The sequence below is a fragment of the Lontra canadensis genome, unplaced genomic scaffold (genome assembly GCF_010015895.1).
Source record: "Lontra canadensis isolate GAN:19392208 unplaced genomic scaffold, GSC_riverotter_1.0 scaffold30, whole genome shotgun sequence".
Taxonomy (NCBI): domain Eukaryota; kingdom Metazoa; phylum Chordata; class Mammalia; order Carnivora; family Mustelidae; genus Lontra; species Lontra canadensis.
The window spans coordinates 20,443,812-20,463,375 of NW_022631024.1; the positions used below are offsets into that span (position 1 = coordinate 20,443,812).

Below are 19,564 nucleotides of genomic sequence, written 5' to 3' on the forward strand. Positions count from 1 at the left end.
TTCCCAGAGTCAGGTGGTGGAGTACAGGATCGAAGGCCCCTGGGTCCTCCTACCCCAGCACCGTCTTGGCCAGCTTTTGTCTCAACCCCACCTCAGACAGCCTCCAAGGCCATTCCCACCCAGCTTCAGAGGGTCTGGTGCATGCCAGGAGCCTGGCGGGCTGAGGTGTCCGCCATCCAGCTGCCCGCACATCCAGGGCCAGTGCAGAAGACACAGCCACCCTGTGCCCTCACACAGGAGGCAGGCTGGCCCTGCACAGACATGTGGGACATCCGCACAGGCGCGTGCACACGCACACACACACCTGGCCCAGCCTGGCCCCAGCAAGCAGAGCAGGCTGACCCCAAGCAGCACTGGGCCTCCCTCTGGCGGCTCCAGGCGGGACCCTGTATGGGCCGTAGCCCTGGGCCCTGGCCGCAAGAGCAGGCTTCAGGGAACGAGGTACAAACTTTGGCAAAGAGTTTTAATGGCAGAGTTGGCTGCAGCGACAATGCCACACAGGGAGGGGCCAGAAGCTGTGGTGGGCGAGGGGTCAACAGGCGACAGGGCGGGGCCGGATCCCTGGAGAAGCGGCGAGCACAGGCTGGCAGGCCAGGGCACGGGGGGGCTCTGGCTACATGATGGAGCAGGCGGACAGCGGGTTCCGCACGTGGCAGGTGCATGCGGCCCCACAGTACTGCCGGAAGGTCTGGTAGCAGCTGCCCTCCGGCTCACCCCCCCACTGGCCCCCGGACGGGGCGGTCAGTGCCTCGGGTGGCAGGCGGCTCAGGATGGACGTGTTGACAGCGAGCGCGGCCAGGCCGTAGTCCGTGAAGAGCACAGTCTCGCGGCGGCAGGTGGGGCAGGAGATGAACTTGTACTTAGGACAGGACTCATAGAGGATCTGCAGACACTGCTCGCACACGGAGTGCAGGCAGGACAGCACTCGGGGCCGCCGCTGGGTGACGTTGTACGTGTGCCCGCAGGTGGGGCACTCCAGGGGCTCCCCCGAAGCTGGCGCCGCCGTGGCAGGGGGCCCCGAGGAGGCAGGCCCAGGCCGTATCACGTATTGATTCACGATTACCTCGTCCGCGGGCGCCACGCGGGGGAAGCCCAATTCCACACTGCCCTTTCGGGGCCGTCGTGGCAAGGGAGGGGTGCGGGGTGCCCCATCCAAGGCAGGCATGTCCCCCCCACAGGCCTGGTTGACGATGATCTCTGTGTCTGAGGGCCAGGCCCGTTTGGGGGCCAGAGCGGGGGTGGGCCGCGGTGCAGGTGGGAAGCAAGGGGCGGCCGCCTGCAGCTCGGGGAACTTCTCGGGGTGAACAATCTTCATGGCCTCCATCTTGAGGATGACATGGGGACCCTTCAGGCAGGACATGAGGAGGCCTGGCCAGCCACTGCCCACCTCGGGCCCAGGGTCAACCGGCATCCGGCTGTCTCCAGTCAGACTGGGTCTTCGGGTGGGTGGGGGTGTTGGGTGAGGCCGGGGGGGAGGAGAGGGAGCAGCATCCTGGTCCCGCCAGGCCTGGTAGGGACCCCGGCCGCCCCGAGGGCTCCTGGGGGCGGCCGGCGAGAGCTGGGGGGGCAGGGCCCCCCCCAGTGGCCACAGTGGCTTCTCGGGTCCAGCCCTAGGAGGAGGAGGAAGGGGTGGGGGAGGAGGAGGGAGGCGGGGGCAGGGGGGTTTGGGAGGCTGCCCTGGGCTGCAGATCTGGCCCAGGGGCTCACCCAGGGTCTCTGGCTGCTGAGGCTGGCGAGGGGGCGTGGGGGGAGCTCCCCCTGCAGCCGAGGTCAGCAGTCCCTGAGCAGGGACATCCGGGCAGGCAGGGGCTAGGTGGGCCCCACGCCTCCAGGACAGGGCTCCCAGGGAAGGCAGCTAGCCGGAGCCCTGGCTGCGGGAGGCCCCAGGCCACGGGCTCCGCGGCGGCGGGAGCAGAGGAGAAGCCTGGCCCAGGCCCGAGCTGCAGGTGAAAGACAGCGTGAGGGAAGCGCCCGGGCCCACCCTCACCCTGCACAAAAGACAGGGCGCCCGACCTCTGACCCTGACCCTCGCTGGACTCGGGACCCAGCCCCCTCCCAGCCCCCGCCCTCAAGGCCCAACCCCTTTCCCGGTGGGAAGGGAAGGCGAGTCGCGCGACCCCGCGGCCGTCCCGCCCCGCCCGAGCTCACCTGCCCCAGCCTGGCGTCCCCGGGCCGCGCGCCGCCGCCGCAGAGGTTGGCTCAAAGGCAGGCCCGGATGCGACGCCCGCTCCTCGGCCGGCGGCTCCAGCGGCTCCGGCGGCGACCTCGGGCGATGGCGCGGCACGGCGGCTCCCAGGGGCGCTGGGCGCGGGGCTCCGGGCAGCGCGGCGCGGCGGCAGGTGCGTGCGGAGCGTGGCGCGCTCTGCGGCGGAGGCGCGGGGACCGCAGTGCGCGCGGCGCCCGCCCGCGCCCGCAGCGCCACCCCCCGTCTGGGGACCCGCGCGGGGTCCGCGGGGCGGGGCCAGTCGCTCAGCCGCCCCTCCATCGCCGCGGGCCTGGCGCCCGCTCCGGGGTTGCCCGCCCCAGCGAGCCGCGTGTGGATCAGGACCCCCGCGTCGCCCTTTCCAGTACCCCCTCAGCCCGAGTCCTGTCTGGCCGACCCTGGGTCCTAGTCAAGTATCCCCTCCTCCAGTTCTAGAAGGGAAACCCTGTTTTTCGAAGCCTGGGGCCTCACAATGCCAGAGAGAGGAAGGCAAGAAGAGTGGAGAGGGGTCTCAGGAAAGCTGGTTCCCAGGGCCCCACCCGGAGACAGCCATGTGTCACCCCCCTGCAGCCCCCCGAGTCAGGGTCTCTGCTTGTCCTTCCACTCTGTCCCCAGTGCTCATGCCCCTGGCTCACAAGTGCACCCAGATTGTGCTCAACGGGGACAGGGACGGCGTGACCGTGAACGAGGGTGAGCAAGATATCCGAGGAGTGGGTGGAGAGGCCGGACGGTAGTTGGCGGGCTCCGAGGACTGGAATGCTGGACAGGCAGGTGGGGTGAGGGGTATGCAGAAGGTCAGAAGGACAACTGGACAGGCCAGTGGGGCAGCCCGCTGGGGACACGCACCCAAGGTGGGGTGGCCCTTTCCGGCATCCCATCAAGTCAGCACGTGCCCTGCTGTCACATACTTGTGCTATCCGGACCCCACCCAGCACAGAGGCCCCTTTCCTTTCCACTTCCTCCTCAAGCCAGGCTCCCTAACTCCCTGGGGTGTAGCCTCTGCGGGAACCCTCAGGTGAAAGACAAAGCAGAGAACATGGTGACAACTACCGGGCAGGGGACCACAGCTTGCCAGGGGGAGGGGGGGGTCCACAGTGCCACCCCCTGACCTGCTCCAGCTACCACACGGCGTGCCAGCATTCCCGTGACCAGCACTGGGCCCTGTGCCTGACCCTGGACAGTATCAGCCCCTCTCCTCTGTACTGGCCCACTACACCTGGCTGGAGGCCTTGCTCAGGGGTCCTTCAGGGCAGCCGAGCCCAGAGAGGCCGCTGCTCCTGGTGAGGAAGCCCACGCGGGCAAAGCAGCCTGGAGGAGCGAACCCGGGCCTTAGGGGACTTTGCAGCTCTGTGCGACCTCAGCCTAGTGTCCGCAGATCTCAGTTCCCAAAGCCATTTAGGGAGAGGGGTTGTGGGGTGTGTGCAGGTGGCCGGCAAGGCGGGCAGCGAGGGCCTTCCCGGCCCTGGCGTGAAGCTGGGGCAACTGAAAGAGCCCCGGCCAGGGCGGTGCGTGGAGGCGAGCCTCGGCCCCCACTTCTCCACTTCCCAGCGACCCTCTGGGCGCGCACCCAAGGAGGCACCGGCCACAGGGCCCCACCCCTTGCCCCGAGGCCCCGCCCCTGGACGTGAGGTCCCGCCCCGTGCAGGCCCACCTCCCCGAGCCCACCCAAGTCCGCGCCCCGGGAGCCGGAGACCCGCGGGTCAGAGCTGGGCAGCCCAGGTTGAGTTCTGGGCCGTCCATGGCCAGCAGACGCCGAACCGGGTCTTTAGAGAAACCTTTGAGCGCGGAGGCTTCTGGGGAATAAAGTTCTCACCGGCAGCCCCGGGCCTGTTGCGCGCATGCGCCAGCCTCCGCCTCGCAGCAAGAGGCGGAGTTTTGTAGGGGCAGTGGGCGAGGCTTCTTGAGCCTGCGCAATGAGCGTCTGTCTTACACCTGGGGAGTCCCCGGCCGCGGACCGACTTCCCTCCTCTCCCGGGGCCACATCGGTAGAACTCGTGTCCGGACCGGTCTGACTGGCCTTACGCAGGCCACCCCGGCCACCCTGGCCTCTGAGCCACGTCTGATTTGATCCCGCCCTTACTTGGGGTTCCCTTGCGCACCAAGACTGGAGGTGCGGGTCCTGGCCCCACCCTGCTGCCCACTTCGCTCTGGGGGGAAGATCACCAGTGCCAGGCCCAGACCCAAACGCTCACATCCGCTGTCACCCCAACACACGGCGACCCTGTGTGGCAGGTGCAACCTGCCGCCTCACAGAGGAAGGTGGGAGGAGGAATGCGTTCCAAGGACTGAGACGCAGGTGGGGCCGGGAGCTCTCCATCCCCATGGGAAACTGCATTCCAGAAATGAGCCAGAAGGGACACCTGGGTCGCTCAGTCGGTGAAGAGTGTGCCTTCAGCTCAGGTCCTGGTCTCAGGGCCCTGGGATCAGGCCCCACATCAGACTCCCTGCTCAGCTAGGAATCCACTTCTCCCTCTTCCCCTTCCCCCGTTCATCCGTTCTCTCTCTTAAATAAATAAATACATATATACGTACATACATAAGAAATGAGCCAGAAGTATCACTTGCCAGTGAAGCCCCTGTTGTTGCCAATTTTAAGAATAGTCGTAGCCAAGGTGTGTAAATCAAACCTTTTTTATAGGTTAAAAAACACAAACCCTCAAGCAGTCTGTGGTCTCAGACACCTTGGTCTCTGTCTGCCAAGAAGAGCCTTGGCTTGAAGTGGACCTCCGTCCTCTGCCTTAAAGCAGGGGCTTTGAGGTGTGTGAGTGATGGCTGGGGTTCCCCAGACTGCCAGCAGGCCTGGGAGCTGAGGCTGACGTCAGGCTAACCTCCAGTCCTCCTTCCTGGGGAGCTTCGGGTCTTTGGAGGGCTGAGGACGTGCCCCAGATGAGTGGAGGCTGAGTCACCGAGCCTGTCAGTGCCCCTTGGAGCCCCGGCGGGGGCCACCACCCACCACAGGAGGAAGGGTGGGTAGCTGCTGTGCCGGCTGAGCCGGGGCCTCCTGGGATCCTGGGAACCCCATCTTCGAGCCCCACCCGTGGCTCCGCCCCTCCCCAGGAGGGAAAAGGCAGCTAGCTGCCAGTGGCTTACCTCATAGGCACTGGACCCGACCCACAGGACGAGAGGGTAGACTGCTGCTGTCACCACCTCAGGTGGGTCCTGGGCCCAGGGGCTTCCCTGTACTGGGGCTCAGCCATGGGCACGGCCCAGACGGCCTCTCTCAGCGCCCCCAGCCCATCTGCAGCCCCATTGCGGGATGGGGGGCAGCTGGGAGACGCTGGCCCTCACACTCTGCTCACCCCCACACATGGGCACACTAATACCCAGGCCTGGTGCACTCTGGCATCTCCCCAGCCTGGCTTTTCCGAGGGGTGGGCACTCTCTCGGGCTGCAGCTGTCTCCCTCCCCAGAGCCAATCTTGTCTCCTCTGCCTGCCCCTGCCAGGCTGGGCCATGGACCCACACGAGATGGTCGTCAAGAACCCGTATGCCCAGGTCAGCATCCCCCGCGCTCACCTGCGGCCCGACCTGGGGCAGCAGCTGGAAGCGGCTTCCTCTTCCTGGGGGTCACAGCCTCTGCCTGTGGGGTCCTGCCCCTCAGAGCCCACCAGGCTCCTGCAGCCCACCGAGGAGGCCCTAGAGAGCAAAGGTGGCAAGGGGGCCAAGGGGGCTGGCCAGATCCAGGGCCACCAGGCCTGGCCACAGTCCAGCAACCCCTACAGTGCTGGGCAGCGTCCGGCAGGACTGACCTACACCGGCCGGCCACCCATCGGGCGCGGTGACGACATCGCCCACCACTGCTGCTGCTGTCCCTGCTGCCCCTGCTGCCACTGCCCTCGCTTCTGCCGCTGCCACAGCTGCTGCTGCGTCATCTCCTAGCCCAGCACCCGCGTGGCCGTGGGGCCTGTGGTGGGACTCCCACCGTGGCTTGGGCGGCCACCGGACCACTGTCATGGACGTTGGCCACTTCCCACCCCAGATGGGAGCAGCTACCTGCTGAGGGGGCCGACCGCCCAGCTCTAGCCCCTTGCTGGAGAGCCTGGGCCCCTGCGGCAAGGGCAGCCCCGGGGAAACCCTTGACCACCTCCCTCGAGCCCCACGGCCCAGGCAATAAAGCAGAGTGAGCCTTGCTCTGGTGGCTCTTTACTGCTGCACCTGGGAGAGGGTCCTGCGCTTGATGCCGGCACTGGCCTCAGCCTCTGTGGGGCCTTCAGCGATGGTGAAGCCACCCTGAGCTGTAGGTCTTGGGTCTGTCCAGAGACTGGACTGGAGGTATGGGAGCCAGGCCTGGGTTCAAGCTGTCTTGCGTTCCCCAGGGCTGAGGCCAGGGCCGGGAGACAGATCAGGCAGGGGACCAGACAGGAGGAGGATGCTACACGTGGAACCGGGGTGGGGCCCTGAGAGGCCTTCAGGAGGACGACCATGTTGGCAGGACCGTGGCGGGTGGGCCTGGCTCTGGCAGGTTTCTGGGAGTAGGAGCCCAGGCAGCCAGTGCCAGGGCCTGCCCATCCATGAGTCATGGCCCTACCTTAGCCCAGGGGTTTTCTGGTTCCTCACGAAATGGCCAATCCGTAAACACCTGCCGTGTGTCACCCAAGCCGGCTGCCCATCCGCTGTCCTGCCTCCAGGGCCTGGACCTCCTGAGCCAGGGGAGCAGGAAAGGAGCGGTCTGATCTCCCATTTGTCTGAGAAGCGCAACATGCCGGCCTGGGGGGACACGGGGGGAGACCAGCTGCTTGGCGCTGGGTCATCTCACTGTTGAGGTGAGGCTGTGATGCCAGGGCAAGGACTGAGTGGTAAGGCCTGCGCTGGGCACATTGACGTGTCCAGGGCCAGGCAGAGACAGTGGAGGAGGAAACTGAGCGGGCCTTGCAGGATAGACAGGTCCCGGTGCCAGCCCTCCCCTGACCCAGGGTGACTGTCCACAGGGCAAGACCTGCCTCTGGGTGTGGGTGGCTATGTCATTGGTCTGACTGTGCAGGCACTCGGGTGGGCCAGGTTTCTGGCCCCTGCCCCGTGGCCAGCCTCCACCAGAGGACGGCCCCACCCAGGCCAGCTGCAGCAACCTGCTGAACCGGTCAGGGAGGCTGTGGACGGCCAGGGCAGTAGGACCGAGGAGGAGCCCCTCGGTTCTTGGATTCCTTGCAGTTGAGCAGTGAGGGTCCTGATCCCATCCTGACCAATCTCGACGCACCCCTTTCTGCTATGCCCGCCGTCAAGGTGACCGTGCTGGCCTAGGAGCCATAGCCGGGCAGATGCCTGGGGGGAAGTGGCCTCTAATGGGGGTGACCAGGGCTAGCCACGGTGTGTGAGTCAGGCTCTCCATACCCCTGCCTCAGCACCTCCATGGACCTTGGAGGCTGACTGTGGCCCTGTAATGGGGGCGCGACAGACCCAGACCCAGCAGGAGAAAGGTGCTGGGACAGATCTGCGTGGACACACACTGCGATTGAGCTTGGGGAGAATGGGACCCCCCAGGGCTCTGAGCTGCTGAGGGTCCCAGCAGGTTACCTGGAAGGGGTGATGCTTGATCAGGGAGTTAAAGCAGCATCCCCCAGGTCAAGGCCAGCAGGCTTGGGGACCATGAGAGTCGTGGTGGTGTGGAGGTGGGGCAGGCTGGCCAAGGTGGGGAGAGGGACCAGGGTGAGCTGGGAAGCTGGACGTGGGGGGGTACCCATGGAGCCACATCCGGGCACGGAGCAGGGAGCTTATCTCCCCCTGGGCTGGTGGTGCTGCTGGATCCAGTTGCAAGTGCTTTGTGGCTGAAAGGGGACCCATACCTGCCTTCAGCCACCACCCGCCTCCCTGCTGACTCCTCTGTGCTCCGCCAGTAATGCGAGCCCCAGGGTGGGAGCTGCAGGGTGCTCTGGGTCCCCTCCCAGTCCCTGGACGTCCTCCTGCTGGGCAGAGCTGGCCCACAGAGCGGATGCAGGTAAGAGAGGCCTGGGGCTTAGGCAGGCTAGGGAGAGGGGTGGCCTGGAACCCCGGGCTCCTATCCTCCGGAGCCAAGTCCTGGCGTCAGGCCTCAAGCGAGCAAGACTGCCTCTGTAGCAGGCCGGGTGGGCTGCAGCTCCCTGCATGCCTCCCCCAGGATGCTGCAGCCAGACAGGCCCTGGGTGTCTGAGGAGGGGACGGCCGCGGGGTCCCGGCGGGGTGACTGCGTCATCTGCTACTCTGCCTATGACCTCGAGGGCCACCTGCCGCACCGTCTCTACTGCGGCCACACCTTCTGCCAGGCGTGTGTGCGGCGGCTGGACACTGCAGCGGGCGAGCAGCGCTGGATCTCCTGCCCACAGTGCCGCCAGAGCACACCCACACCCCGGGGAGGGGTGGCCCTGCTGGACCTCGACCTGGCCGCCTTCCTGGCCGTGAGGGCTGAGTGGGAGCCATCTCGCAGGGAGCCCCCTGCACCCCCCAAGGGCAGTGCCGCCATCACTCAGCAGCCAGCCAGGCTCTGTCCCACCCTAGGCCCCCAGCCCCACTTCCCCCAGGCCCGGGGCTGCTGCGGTCTCTGCTGGGACGCCCCTGGTGGTCCCGAGGTCTGAGCGCTGGTGGCTGCCCCTCCTGTCAGGGGAGCTGCCACCCACAGCCCATCCCAGGAACCTCTACCCGCGGCACAGCCAGCCTGGAGCAGCCTGGGGGCCGAGCATCAGGCAGGCTGCCCTCCACGGACTTCCCCAGGCCGCAGCCGCAGCTTGGAAGCTGTGCCCCCACTACTAGGAGACTCTGCAAAGAGGCGCGGGTGACCTCCTGCTGCTCTTGGCCAGGATTCCAGGGCCTCAAGCTAGGCTGACTGTGTGTAGGGGGAGGCTGCTGCGGTCACCTGCAGGCCCAGCCTGGGCTCAACTCTGAAGATGCCTCCCGGGGTGTCCGGCTGCAGGCCAGAGGGTCGGGGTCTGGCCAAGTCTGTGCCTGGTCGTGCTGAAACCCGCCTCCCCGTCCCTATACAAGGTCCCAGCAGTGTGAGCCAGACAGAGACAGACCACCTCCTTCACCCTCGGCCGGCCAAGCGTCCCCGTGAGGATCACTCCTTCAGCAAAGCACAGGGAGCACCAGCTGCGCGTTGGCTGCTACTCCGGGAGGCTCTCCTGCAGGCACAAAGTCCCCGCCATGACAGGTGTCCAAGGAGAGGGCCCTGGCGGGGCCGGCTCCAGGCCCAGAGAGGGTGGGGGCCTGCCCAGGGTTGCACAGCCACCCCCCACCACGGGCCCTTTTTCTGGCCCTCGGCTCCCTGCTGCCTCACAGTGGCCCCACACAGGCCCTTCCAAACCCTTCCGAGGGGTCAGAGCAGGGCCGGGGGCTACGGACACAGACACCCTCCCAAGTCAAGCTGCATCGTCCCCATCCCCACCCAGAAAGGAGCTGTCCCCCCGTCCCTCAGAAGCCTCTGGGAGGGACTGTTGGGTCTGTCCTGGGCAGTGGGTGCAGGACAGAGAGAGAAGAGAATCTGCTGAGAGGACACTCAGAGACCTCCTCCTTCTCTGGGGCAAAGTCTCCCAGGCACATGGCGATTGGTGGGCAGCAACCAGACCAGGGTGCTGTGGGCCAGCAGGCCCCCTGGGGTGACCAGGCCCAAGGGGGAGGGGGAGATGCCTGTCCCAACAGGGGCAGCAGGAGGGGGGCTGAGCCTGAGAGGCCCCCACAAGCCCCAGGGCAGTGGGGTAATTCTCCTGTGAACAGATGGGCTGAGTCTCTGGGTCTAGGCAGGGTGGGCGGTGGGCTGGGCAGCAGGGTGGCCTGGGGGATGGGTCCTGCCCCCATAGCTTGCCAATAAAGGTAACCACTCTCCAGCATAACTGCCCACCCCTAGGGCCAAGCACGCCGGGAGCTCTGCTGGGCCCAGCCCTGCCCCGAACCCGGATCTGAACTGGGTGACTTCAGGGACTGGGGCCCTCCCCACCCACCTGGTGCAAAGGGTTTCACTCCCGCGGTTGGATGGGGTAGGGGCGAGCACAGTAAAGCCCGTGGAGCTTGGGAGGGACTTCCCCAGGGGCCTACAGGCCAACCAGCCAGAACACCAGCATCCTATCCTACCCCGGGCGGGCAGCATACAGGGTCCAGTCACTTCCCATCTGTGTCTGCTCATGAGCCCGTACCCACCCCTGCAACAGCCCTGGGCTGGCGCAGAGCCCAGCCAGGGAGAAGCCCCACTCTAAGAGGGCTGGGCTGGGGGTCTGGACTACCTGCTCCAGGGTGATAGTGGAACCAAGACAAGGCAGGCACCTGGGGCTACGACAGGTACCCCTTTGGGGCCTCGAGTCCTGGGTAAACATTAATGGGGCTCGGTACACAGCAGGTCATGTGTGCGCCCAGCAGATCTTTGACCGGCCGTTGCTCCCGCCCTGTGTCTCCTCCCCGCAGGTGCCCCCTCACTACCCTCACAGGTAGGAGCTTCTAGAACCAGGTGGGGGCCCGGGGACGCCAAGACAAGGGCTGGGTGACCTCCTAGCCCAGGGCTTAGGCCCCACCCTAAGCCTCCTGAGCTGAGGACGAAAGAGGAGGGAGGGGTGACAGAAGGCTGCCCAGGACCTGGTCCCTGGGGCCTGGAAGGGAGCTGGGGCAGAAGACTAGACAGTGGGTCCAGACCCAGAGGGTTGAAGAGAGGAGCCTTGGGGGGGTTGGGGGCACTCAAGCCCCTTGCCCTGCCCCCATCCCTGGGGGTGCGGCCCTTATCAAGCCAAGACGTCACCGTTTGGTATCAAATGCCAAAGTCTAAGCTGGGACCATCTGCAATGTCCCTGATGACACTTGATAGGAAGATTGCTGGGTTCCCTGCTCCCAGGCACTTCCGGCACCCTGCACCCTGTGCCCTAGGCCACCCACCAAGTCTTCTTCCAGCCAGGACCAGCGAGGGATCCAGGGAGCCAGGGCCCTCTTGACTCTGCCCCCGAAACTGGACTGGGCTCGCCTGACAACTGCTGGAGGTCACTGTAGCCATCCCCCTGTAGCTGGAGGAAGTGGGAAGTCTCCAAGGCCAGTGGGGGTGCGGAGGGGAGGACAGGTCCAGGTTAAAGGACCCCTGGTGGGACAAGGGGAGGACACATGTCTGATCTGCCTTTCCCCCCACCAGATCCAGGCTTGGGCCTGGGTCTGTCCCTGCCAGAAATCCATGCCGAATTCCCTCACGGGTGGCCAGGTCCCCCCCCCCACTCTGGACACAGTTGGCCTGGTGGACCGGAGTCTAGGAAATGCAGGTACCAGGAGTCCCAGGACGTCAGGCCTCAGCCTGCCTCCCCGACACCCAACCAGTCCTGATCCGTCATTCTGTGTGAGTGGGGAGGGGTTCCCGGGAGCTCGTCTCCCGCAGAGTCCACGGGGCTCCCGACAGTTCCGGTCAGGGCCAGACAAGCCGGAGGCCCCCTTTCCGCTCTGCTTCCTGTTCCTGCTTCTTGCCCCAAACCCTGACACCATAGTCCCATCCACACCCTCTTGCCCACCCCCCGTCCCCGGGAGTATCCTTGGCCCTGCTTCCCCTTGACTCCTGCAGGGACCTCCGGTTCTGCCCCAGTCTTGGAAGAGGGGGAGGTGGACCCCTGGGCCCTCCCTCAGCTGAAGGACACTGGCCAGTCCTGGAAAGGTAGGTGCTGGGGAACTGGCCAAATGGGGCTCTGCCTCCCCAGGGTCTGAGCGTGGAGAGGGTCTTCGGGGAGAGAGAGCAGGACAGAGGTTTGCCTCAACAGGCTGTATAGAAACCTACCGTGCAGGCCATCACCCCAGGGATGCTTGTCCCTCAGCTTGGCTGTCTGTCGTGTCTGGAGATGAGAGTCACTCCTGCCCAGCCGGCCCCTCCTTCTCCCTCCTAATGACCGTTAGGTTTCTGGGAGGTCCCAGGGGCAGTCGGTTTGGCCGTTGTGCAAAGGAACAGACCCTGCCTTGAGGGGCAAGGAGGCAGAACCAGGCCCTGTCCTGGAAGAAGACAGAGGAAGGGGAGCGGGAGGGGTGCCAGGGAGGGCAGGGCTGGGTGGGGGCCGGCTGAGGACAGCCTGTCCTGTGTCCTCAGAGCTCAGCGTGGCCGGAAGGGTGCTCCGCGTGGTCGTCGGCTTTCTCAAGGCTTGTGGGCTCCTGGGCAACCTTTATCTTTTCATCTGCTCCCTGGACATCCTCAGCTCAGCCTTCCAGCTGCTGAGCAGTGAGTGACCGGGGGTCTGGGGGTGGGGCGGGCAGCCAGTCGGGCACAGCCTCAGTGCACCTCTGTCCGGACACAGGCAGAATAGCTGGAGACATCTTTAAGGACAACGTGGTGCTGTCCAACCCCGTGGCAGGACTGGTCATTGGCGTGCTGGTTACAGTGCTGGTCCAGAGCTCTAGCACGTCCTCCTCCATCGTGGTCAGCATGGTGGCTTCTAAATGTGAGTGCCTCTCCCGCCCCCACCTCGGGCCGGTGGCGGGCGGGCAGAGTGTGGGAGGCTGATGCAGCCCCCCCACAGTGCTGACCGTCCAGGCATGCGTGCCCATCATCATGGGCGTCAACGTGGGCACGTCCATCACCAGCACCCTCGTCTCGATGGCACAGTCAGGGGACCGGGATGAGTTTCGGAGGTGAGTGGAGGGAGGGGAGGGCCAGGGGCTGCCGGCCAGGCCACGGCTGAGGCCACCGACCGCTCTGCTCTGTGCGGCAGGGCCTTCGGAGGCTCGGCCGTCCACGGCATCTTCAACTGGCTCACGGTGCTGATCCTGCTGCCGCTGGAGAGCGCCACGGCCCTGCTAGAGAGGCTCAGCGGGCTGGCTCTGGCCACAGGCAGCCTGCAGCCCGGGGGGCAGGCCCCCGACATCCTCAAGGTGCTAACAAAGCCTCTCACACACCTCATTGTGCAGGTGAGGGTGGCTGCAGTCTCGGGGTCCGGGCTAGGGGACGCGGTGCCCTGGCACCATCCTGGGTCCTCCCTGGGGTGCATAGTTGGCTGGGCCGGGGGCGCCTGAGGCCCAGGAGAGCCCTGAGGGAACAGTATGTGGTCACAGCTCCTCTGTCCCCCAGCTGGACACTGATATGATCACAAGCAGTGCCACAGGCAACGCCACCAACGGCAGCATCATCAAGCGATGGTGCGGTACCAGGGAGCTGACGGTGAGCACCTGGGACCCCAAACCCCACCCTGCTGGTCACTTCGGGCCCCAGGCGCTGAGCCTGCCCTGCATCACCTCCCCAGATTTCAGGGAACAGCAGCGACTGTGGACCCACTGCCTCCGGCCCCTGTCCTGAGAGCAATAGCTCTGTGGTGGTGGAGCAGCTGCCCTGTGAGGCCCCCCGCCCCACCCCTGCCCCGCACACCCTGCCCCCAGCCCCAGCCCCTGACCCCAGCCCTGTCCCTGCCCCACCACACCCCGCCCCCAGCCACAGCTCCCCACCCCCAGCCCTGTCCCCCCCAGCCAGGCCCCCAGCCCCGTCCCTGCCCCACCACACCCCGCCCCCAGCCCCAGCCCTCCAGCCCTCTCCCTGTAACCCCCACACCAGGCCCCCAGCCCCATCAGCCCCATCCCTGTCCCTCCCCAACACCAGGACCCCCCAATCAACCCCATCCCTGTCTCCCCCCATGCTCTGCCCCCAGGCCCAGCACCCCCAGACCCCTCCCTGCCTTGCCTGCCCCTAAAGCTGGCCTAGGCTCACGGACCCCCGCCCTGACCCCAGGCCACCACCTGTTCGTGGGGACTGCACTCACGGACCTGGCCGTGGGCTTCATCTTGCTGGCCGCCTCCCTCCTCCTGCTCTGCACCTGCCTCGTGCTCATCGTCAAGCTGCTCAATTCTGTGCTGCGCGGCCGCGTGGCCCAGGCTGTGAGGAAGGTCATCAACGCGGGTGCGGCCAGACTGCGGACATGGGGATGTGGGCGGGGTGGGGGGAGGGAGGTCGGGCAGACAATGACACCCCCACCCCCCGCAGACATCCCCTTCCCATTCGGCTGGCTCAGCGGCTACCTGGCCATCCTAGTGGGCACCGGCCTGACCTTCGTGCTCCAGAGCAGCAGCGTCTTCACGGCAGCCATCGTACCGCTCATGGGTGAGTACAGGGGACAGGCCCGGGGCCCAGGGCCGCAGGGGTGAGGGCCCAGCGTCGGCGCTGACTCCTGACTCCCCCAGGGGTCGGGGTGATCAGCCTGGAGCGGGCGTACCCTCTCTTCCTGGGCTCCAACATTGGCACGACCACCACAGCCCTGCTGGCCGCCCTGGCCAGCCCCGCGGACATGCTGCTCAGTGCCCTCCAGGTACCGCCCTCCCTCACCTCTCCCCAGCCCCCCAGCCCCTCCCACCCCCACCCCAGGCCTGGAGCTTCCCCTCGGGCTCAGTTCCCTCCTGTCCAGTCCTGCGTGCATCTTGGTCCTGGCCCCAACTTTCCTGGGACCCGCTTCTGGCTGCCTGATCAGACCTGCAGCCTCCTCGAACCCTAGGGACCCTGTGGACATCTCTTGGACCTCCAGCCCCTCGCTTCCTCCCCTGGGACCAGATCATTCCAAGGATCCTCTGGCCTTGGGCTGCTGTCTGATCCTCCTTTCTGGCAGCCCCTGTCCAAACTCGCTCGAGGAACCCTTGTCCTTCACCTCCCGCCCTGGCTGCTGGCTGCGTTCCTTCAAGGCATCCTGGTCCTGGGGGGCCTCAAGGCCCTTGAGTCCACCAACTCTGGGATGAACTACCCCCCCGCCCCCAACAGCCATGTAAACCCAACAGGTCCCTACGGGGACGGCCTGCCGTATTCTGGCCGAAGTTCCACCTCACCTGTGCTGGGGGCCCCAAGCTGCCCTTGCCCACGGCCACAGTTCTGCCTCCAGGACGCCTCCCTCTGGTCCCCTAGCTCTGTGCCCCACGCCCAGTCCCCTTAGCCCTGCTAATTCCCTCTCTAAGTTGCTCTTTTGGTGGTCTGCTGCCCTGGCTTGAGTTTCTCAAGCCTCTGGCTAGGTGCCCCGAGAGGGGCAGCTCCTGAAGGTCCAGATCCTGCTGGGCTTCTGCCCACAAGCCCTCCCTACCATCCTCCTGCATTTTTGCTTCTGCTCTGTCCACTCAGACCCTCTTGGTGCAGGGCTCTGGTCCACCCCCTCCAGGAAGCCCTCTGGTGCACCTTCCACACTGACTCCTCAAGGCCAGCAGCCCCTGGCAGGAGCTCTGTTCCCTGTACATGTGGCCCTGCACCTCCTCCCCACAGGAGCCTGGCCAGAGCCCAGGGCTGGGTGGCCAAGCCCACTCATGGATAAGCAGGAGCGGGGGCACTAGGCATGAGATGCAGGCAAGCTAAGCCGGACCATGGGAGGAGCAGACGCCGTCATTAGTGATGTGCTTCCCCCACTAAGAGGCTAGACTGGGCTCCCAAACGCTAGGTGTGCTGCGGGGAGTGGGGAGGAACCAGAAGGCATACCCATGTCTGGTGGGACTCTACCCTCCGAGGCGGCCCGTTGAGGCCAACAAGCAGACCTCCAACAGGCTTCAGACTTAGCACCCTCTGGCTGGGGTGGGGGTGGGGTGGAGGAGCAGGGGTCTTGCGTAGCCTCCAGGGGACCTGCGTGCCATGGGTCCCAGGCTCCTGAGTCCTGCCTGCCCTCTGGACCTCCAGGTGGCCCTCATCCACTTCTTCTTCAACCTGGCTGGCATCCTGCTGTGGTACGTGGTGCCTGTCCTTCGGCTGCCCATCCCGTTGGCCAAGCACTTTGGGGACCTGACGGCCACCTACCGCTGGGTGGCCATTGCCTACTTGCTGCTCAGCTTCCTGCTGCTGCCTCTGGCCGCCTTTGGGCTCTCCCTGGCAGGGAGCACGGTGCTGGCTGCTGTGGGGGGACCCCTGGTGGGGCTGGTGCTCCTCATTGTCCTGATCAACGTCCTGCAGCGGCACCGACCCGCCTGGCTGCCCCGCCGCCTGCGCTCCTGGGCCTGGCTCCCACGCTGGCTCCGCTCCCTGGAGCCCTGGGACCGCCTGGTCAGCCGCTGCTGCCCCTGCAGGGTGTGCAGTCCGCCCCCCGCCGCTGCCAAGGAGGCCCACTGCTACGAGAACCCCGAGGTCCTGGCCTCCCAGCAGTTGTGAAGGGAGGGTGCCCTGGGGGGTCCCGGTAGCGGACGACTTCGGAGTCACCTGGCTTGCCTTCCTTGCAAATAAACAAGGCTTGGACCAGGTGCGAGTGGTCTTCTCTCTCCTGCCTGCAGAGGGCCCCTGACCAGCCTCTGAAGCGAACCGGAAGTGGACAAGTGCCCTCTGTCCCCTGCCCCCCCCCCGCCCCCGGGAACACTCGGGGGCCGCTGCAAGCCCAGGTGGTGTGGGCACACAGCTAAGCCTGGAGTCCCAAGCTGTCAGTCTGTTTTCTCTCCTGAGCCTCTGGGGACAGAAGGTGCCAAGAGGCAGCCAGTCTGGTGCGTGAAGATATCCCTGAGGAAGAATCTGTGGTCGGATGTGGCCGGGATCCTCCCACCCAGCCGCAGAGGACACACCTTTGGAGCCAGGTGGTGCTGGTAGTCCCTCTGGGGGCCAGCCTCACAGGTCCCACAGGTGCCCCAGAGGTGAGGGGGATGAGTGAGGACCAGGAGGCCCCAGGCTCCCCTGCCATACTGCCCCCCACCATGGGCAGGGCACAGGGCAAGTCCGGATGAGACGCCACTGGAGGGCTGCCACAGGCCCAGCAGAGCAGGTTCTCAGTGGCCCCCCCCCCCCCCGCAGCAGGATCCACCAGGAACTGGGTCCCATGCAGCCCTAGAGCTGCCCCCACCCAGGTCCCAGACCACCATGTCCCCAAACCCTTCGGCCGTGAGGCAGGAGGAGGTCAGGTGAGGGACGGTGAGCCTGAGTGCTGTCTCCCCACCTGAGGGGATGTCCCCCACGGGGACTCCTACCCATCCCCTGCTCCTCCCTGTGCTGGTAAGGCTTATTTGCCGGCCGGCCGGTAAGGAAACTCCTGGAAGCGGTCTGGGCGTCCCCCCATCCCAGCCCAGGCCTTCCCACAACACGTCTCCCCCAGAATAACACAAGGAGAGATGCTTCTCCAGTAGGATTAAGTCTACGGCCCAGAACCCCAGAACACCCGCAGTGAGGGGCACACCCCCACAGACCAGAGGTGGAGGGGACCCTGTACCCGGGTTCAGCTGGCCCCACTTCTTAGTATGCTGCTGTGGGCAGTCACCTTCTCCTCGTCCAGGGAACGCTGCCCTGATGGAGGGGCACCTCCTCCCCAGCCCTCCAGGTTTGCCCACCCAGACCCAGTGTGGGGAGAGGAGGCCTGGGGAGCCCTGGGGCCAATGCTTGTCCACGGTCATGTCTTCATTCCCCTCAGAACTCCCAGCCCTCAGTCCCCTCAGATCCCCTATGTCCCCCAGGTCCTCTCAGTCCGTTCACTTTCCATGTCCCCTGTCCTCCCCCAGTAAGTTTCCAGGACTCCTAAGTGTGGGGTTTCCTGCCCGACTACCAAGGGAGTTAGCTACCTGTTTGGGGCTCATAGGAGCAAGACCCAGGGGCAGGCTCATACACTCCAGCTTGCGCGCTCCCCCTTCCCGCCCCGCAAACCGACTTCTATGACCTCAGGACATTCCCCGGGGCGGAGTGGGGGGACACATCAGCCTCCTGGTCCCACAGATGGAAGTTCCTGAAGTGGGGCTGGGCCTGGCTAGTTCCTTGGGGAGACCGGTGAGGAGCTTTCCCTCCCTACAGCGGGGACACAGAGGGAGGGGAAGAAAGTACCCCATGCACCCCTCCTTCCGGGGCGGGTGAGGCCGCCCACAAAGGCTGACTGCGGGTCCTTTGAGGCCAAGGAGGACTGTCTGCCTGTTGCCCCTGCCTGGCGGTAAGGCACCCTCCCGCTGGGACCATGGCCACCAGTAAACAGAGCCTCCATTTGTGGAAGCCGCCAACAGCTGCAGGCTGGGGCGGGAGGGCCAGGTGCCCAGCACTCCCACGGCCCCAGCTTGGACTTCCCCGCATGTCTGGCCCTTTCTGCCCTGCATCCCTCCTGGTCACAGACCCTCACTGGGCCCAGGCCACTGGGGCTGGCCCTCCTGCCCTATGCAGGTCCAGTGCCCACACTGCGGCAGGAGCACCCCTGCTCAGGGTAGGGGTCTGCAGGGCCTTCCCCCACCAGCCCTGTGCAGCCACAGCCACTGTGCTCTTGGGCTCACGCCTGAGGGCCGCAGGGAGACTTCTGCGTTCTTGTTCTCACAGTCCAGGTCCCTGAGGCCATGGGAGGGTCAAGGTGGACAACCTGGTGTCTCAGAGCTCTTGGGCTCACACTTGGGCAGAAAGTGGGGACCTGTGGCCACACAGCCTGGGGTAGTGGGTGAGTGGAGAAGCCTTCGACAAACACCTCGTCGACGCACTGGGGAAACATGGAGCTTCTCCGGCTCACCAGAGCGGAGCCCTGCCCTGCAGGGGGCTGCATGACCAGCTCAGCCACTTTGCGGGCGCGGGGAGGAAGCCATCCCAGGATGCCTGTGCACCTGCCGGCCGGGGAAGACCCCACGTTCCGGCACAGGTGTGGGAGGGAGGGGGCCGGCCCCCTAAGGCCCTACTGACTCACCGCGGGGGCCAGCACTGCAGTCCCGGCGCCGCGCGCCAGACCCCTCTCCCGGGGACGCACGCCCAGTGCACCGACTCCGTCCTGACCCTGCGCTGGGCCGGTAACGCGCCTGCAGAACGCACTGAGCGCTCCCGCCGCAGCACGGAGGGGAGGGCAGGACCCGGAGAGGGCATCCACGCACTGCCCCCCACGACCACCGGGGCAAGAAGCTGAGAAAACTGGACTCTGCTGAGATTGCAGTGGCCGCAGCAAGGGACGTCGCTCCCGGCAGACGCAAGGGCGTGACAGAAACGCACGGGGCAGTCTCGGAAGCGGCGGACTGGACGTGCGACCGCAGGCCTCGGAGCCGCGTCCCTTCCCAGACCCCCGCCCGCATCAGCGAAAAAGGCATTTGTCGGCGCAGGGCGGCCTCGGGGCAGGAGGCCGGGGGCGCGTCCCCACGCGGCTCGCGGCGCTCCCGGGGCACCAGGCGACCGGCGCGCGGCCAGCGCCGTCCCCACAACAAGCGCGCGGCAGCCGGGAGGCCCCCGCCCCTCCCCGCCCTCCCGGGGCCCAAGGGGCAGCGGCCCCAAGTGCTCCCTCACCTGACCGCCCCCGCGGCGGGCGGGCGTGCGGACCGAGGGGGGAGCAGGGGAACCCCCCCGCCCGCCCCCTCCTCCGCACCGAGCCCCCGCGGGGTGGGCCCGACCCCACGTTCCGTGCCCTCGGGACCCGGGCAGCCACCCGGGGAAGGCGCTCGGCGGGCCGGGGCTGCAGAGTCTCCAGCTCGCGTGAGCGCCCCGTCCGGCCTGCATTTGTCAGGGCGCAGACCCGGAGCAGCGCACCCCCCAACCCTCGGCCCAGCACCCCCCACACACACCTCCCCGGGAGGCCCGCCCCACCCTGCC

The 19,564-nt window shown here is 66.4% G+C and overlaps 4 protein-coding genes across 10 annotated transcripts; 3 read left to right on the top strand and 1 right to left on the bottom strand.

The window, feature by feature from the left end:
* Positions 1-446: 446 nt before the first annotated feature.
* Positions 447-2,320, bottom strand: RNF208 (ring finger protein 208). The gene is made up of 2 exons (XM_032866311.1): positions 2,149-2,320; positions 447-1,940 (listed from the first exon to the last, which is right to left on the bottom strand). The coding sequence occupies exon 2, from the start codon at positions 1,409-1,411 to the stop codon at positions 614-616; it is 798 nt and encodes a 265-aa protein (XP_032722202.1). The 5' UTR covers positions 1,412-1,940; positions 2,149-2,320; the 3' UTR covers positions 447-613.
* A 2,379-nt stretch (positions 2,321-4,699) lies between these two features.
* Positions 4,700-6,081, top strand: CYSRT1 (cysteine rich tail 1). The gene is made up of 2 exons (XM_032866397.1): positions 4,700-5,355; positions 5,648-6,081. The coding sequence occupies exon 2, from the start codon at positions 5,656-5,658 to the stop codon at positions 6,079-6,081; it is 426 nt and encodes a 141-aa protein (XP_032722288.1). The 5' UTR covers positions 4,700-5,355; positions 5,648-5,655.
* Positions 6,082-7,986: 1,905 nt separating this feature from the next.
* RNF224 (ring finger protein 224) lies at positions 7,987-9,042 on the top strand. Its single transcript, XM_032866398.1, is given in 2 exon segments — positions 7,987-8,218; positions 8,220-9,042. Coding segments are annotated over 2 exon segments (711 nt in total). The 5' UTR covers positions 7,987-8,035; the 3' UTR covers positions 8,748-9,042.
* A 562-nt stretch (positions 9,043-9,604) lies between these two features.
* SLC34A3 (solute carrier family 34 member 3) lies at positions 9,605-16,293 on the top strand. 7 transcript variants are annotated; one of them, XM_032866312.1, is made up of 15 exons: positions 9,605-9,888; positions 10,497-10,586; positions 11,041-11,185; positions 11,273-11,396; positions 11,690-11,779; positions 12,203-12,331; positions 12,408-12,551; positions 12,630-12,741; positions 12,822-13,017; positions 13,178-13,267; positions 13,350-13,437; positions 13,829-13,996; positions 14,081-14,197; positions 14,278-14,402; positions 15,740-16,293. In XM_032866312.1, exons 1-15 carry the CDS (start codon positions 9,707-9,709, stop codon positions 16,202-16,204), a joined length of 2,265 nt encoding a protein of 754 aa, XP_032722203.1. In that variant the 5' UTR covers positions 9,605-9,706; the 3' UTR covers positions 16,205-16,293. The 7 variants fall into 7 exon arrangements, with proteins under 7 accessions (XP_032722203.1, XP_032722204.1, XP_032722209.1 ...); XM_032866313.1 differs by lacking the exon at positions 9,605-9,888 and having other exon boundaries at positions 10,495-10,586; positions 10,985-11,126; XM_032866315.1 differs by lacking the exon at positions 9,605-9,888 and having other exon boundaries at positions 10,556-10,586; positions 11,041-11,126.
* Positions 16,294-19,564: the final 3,271 nt, after the last annotated feature.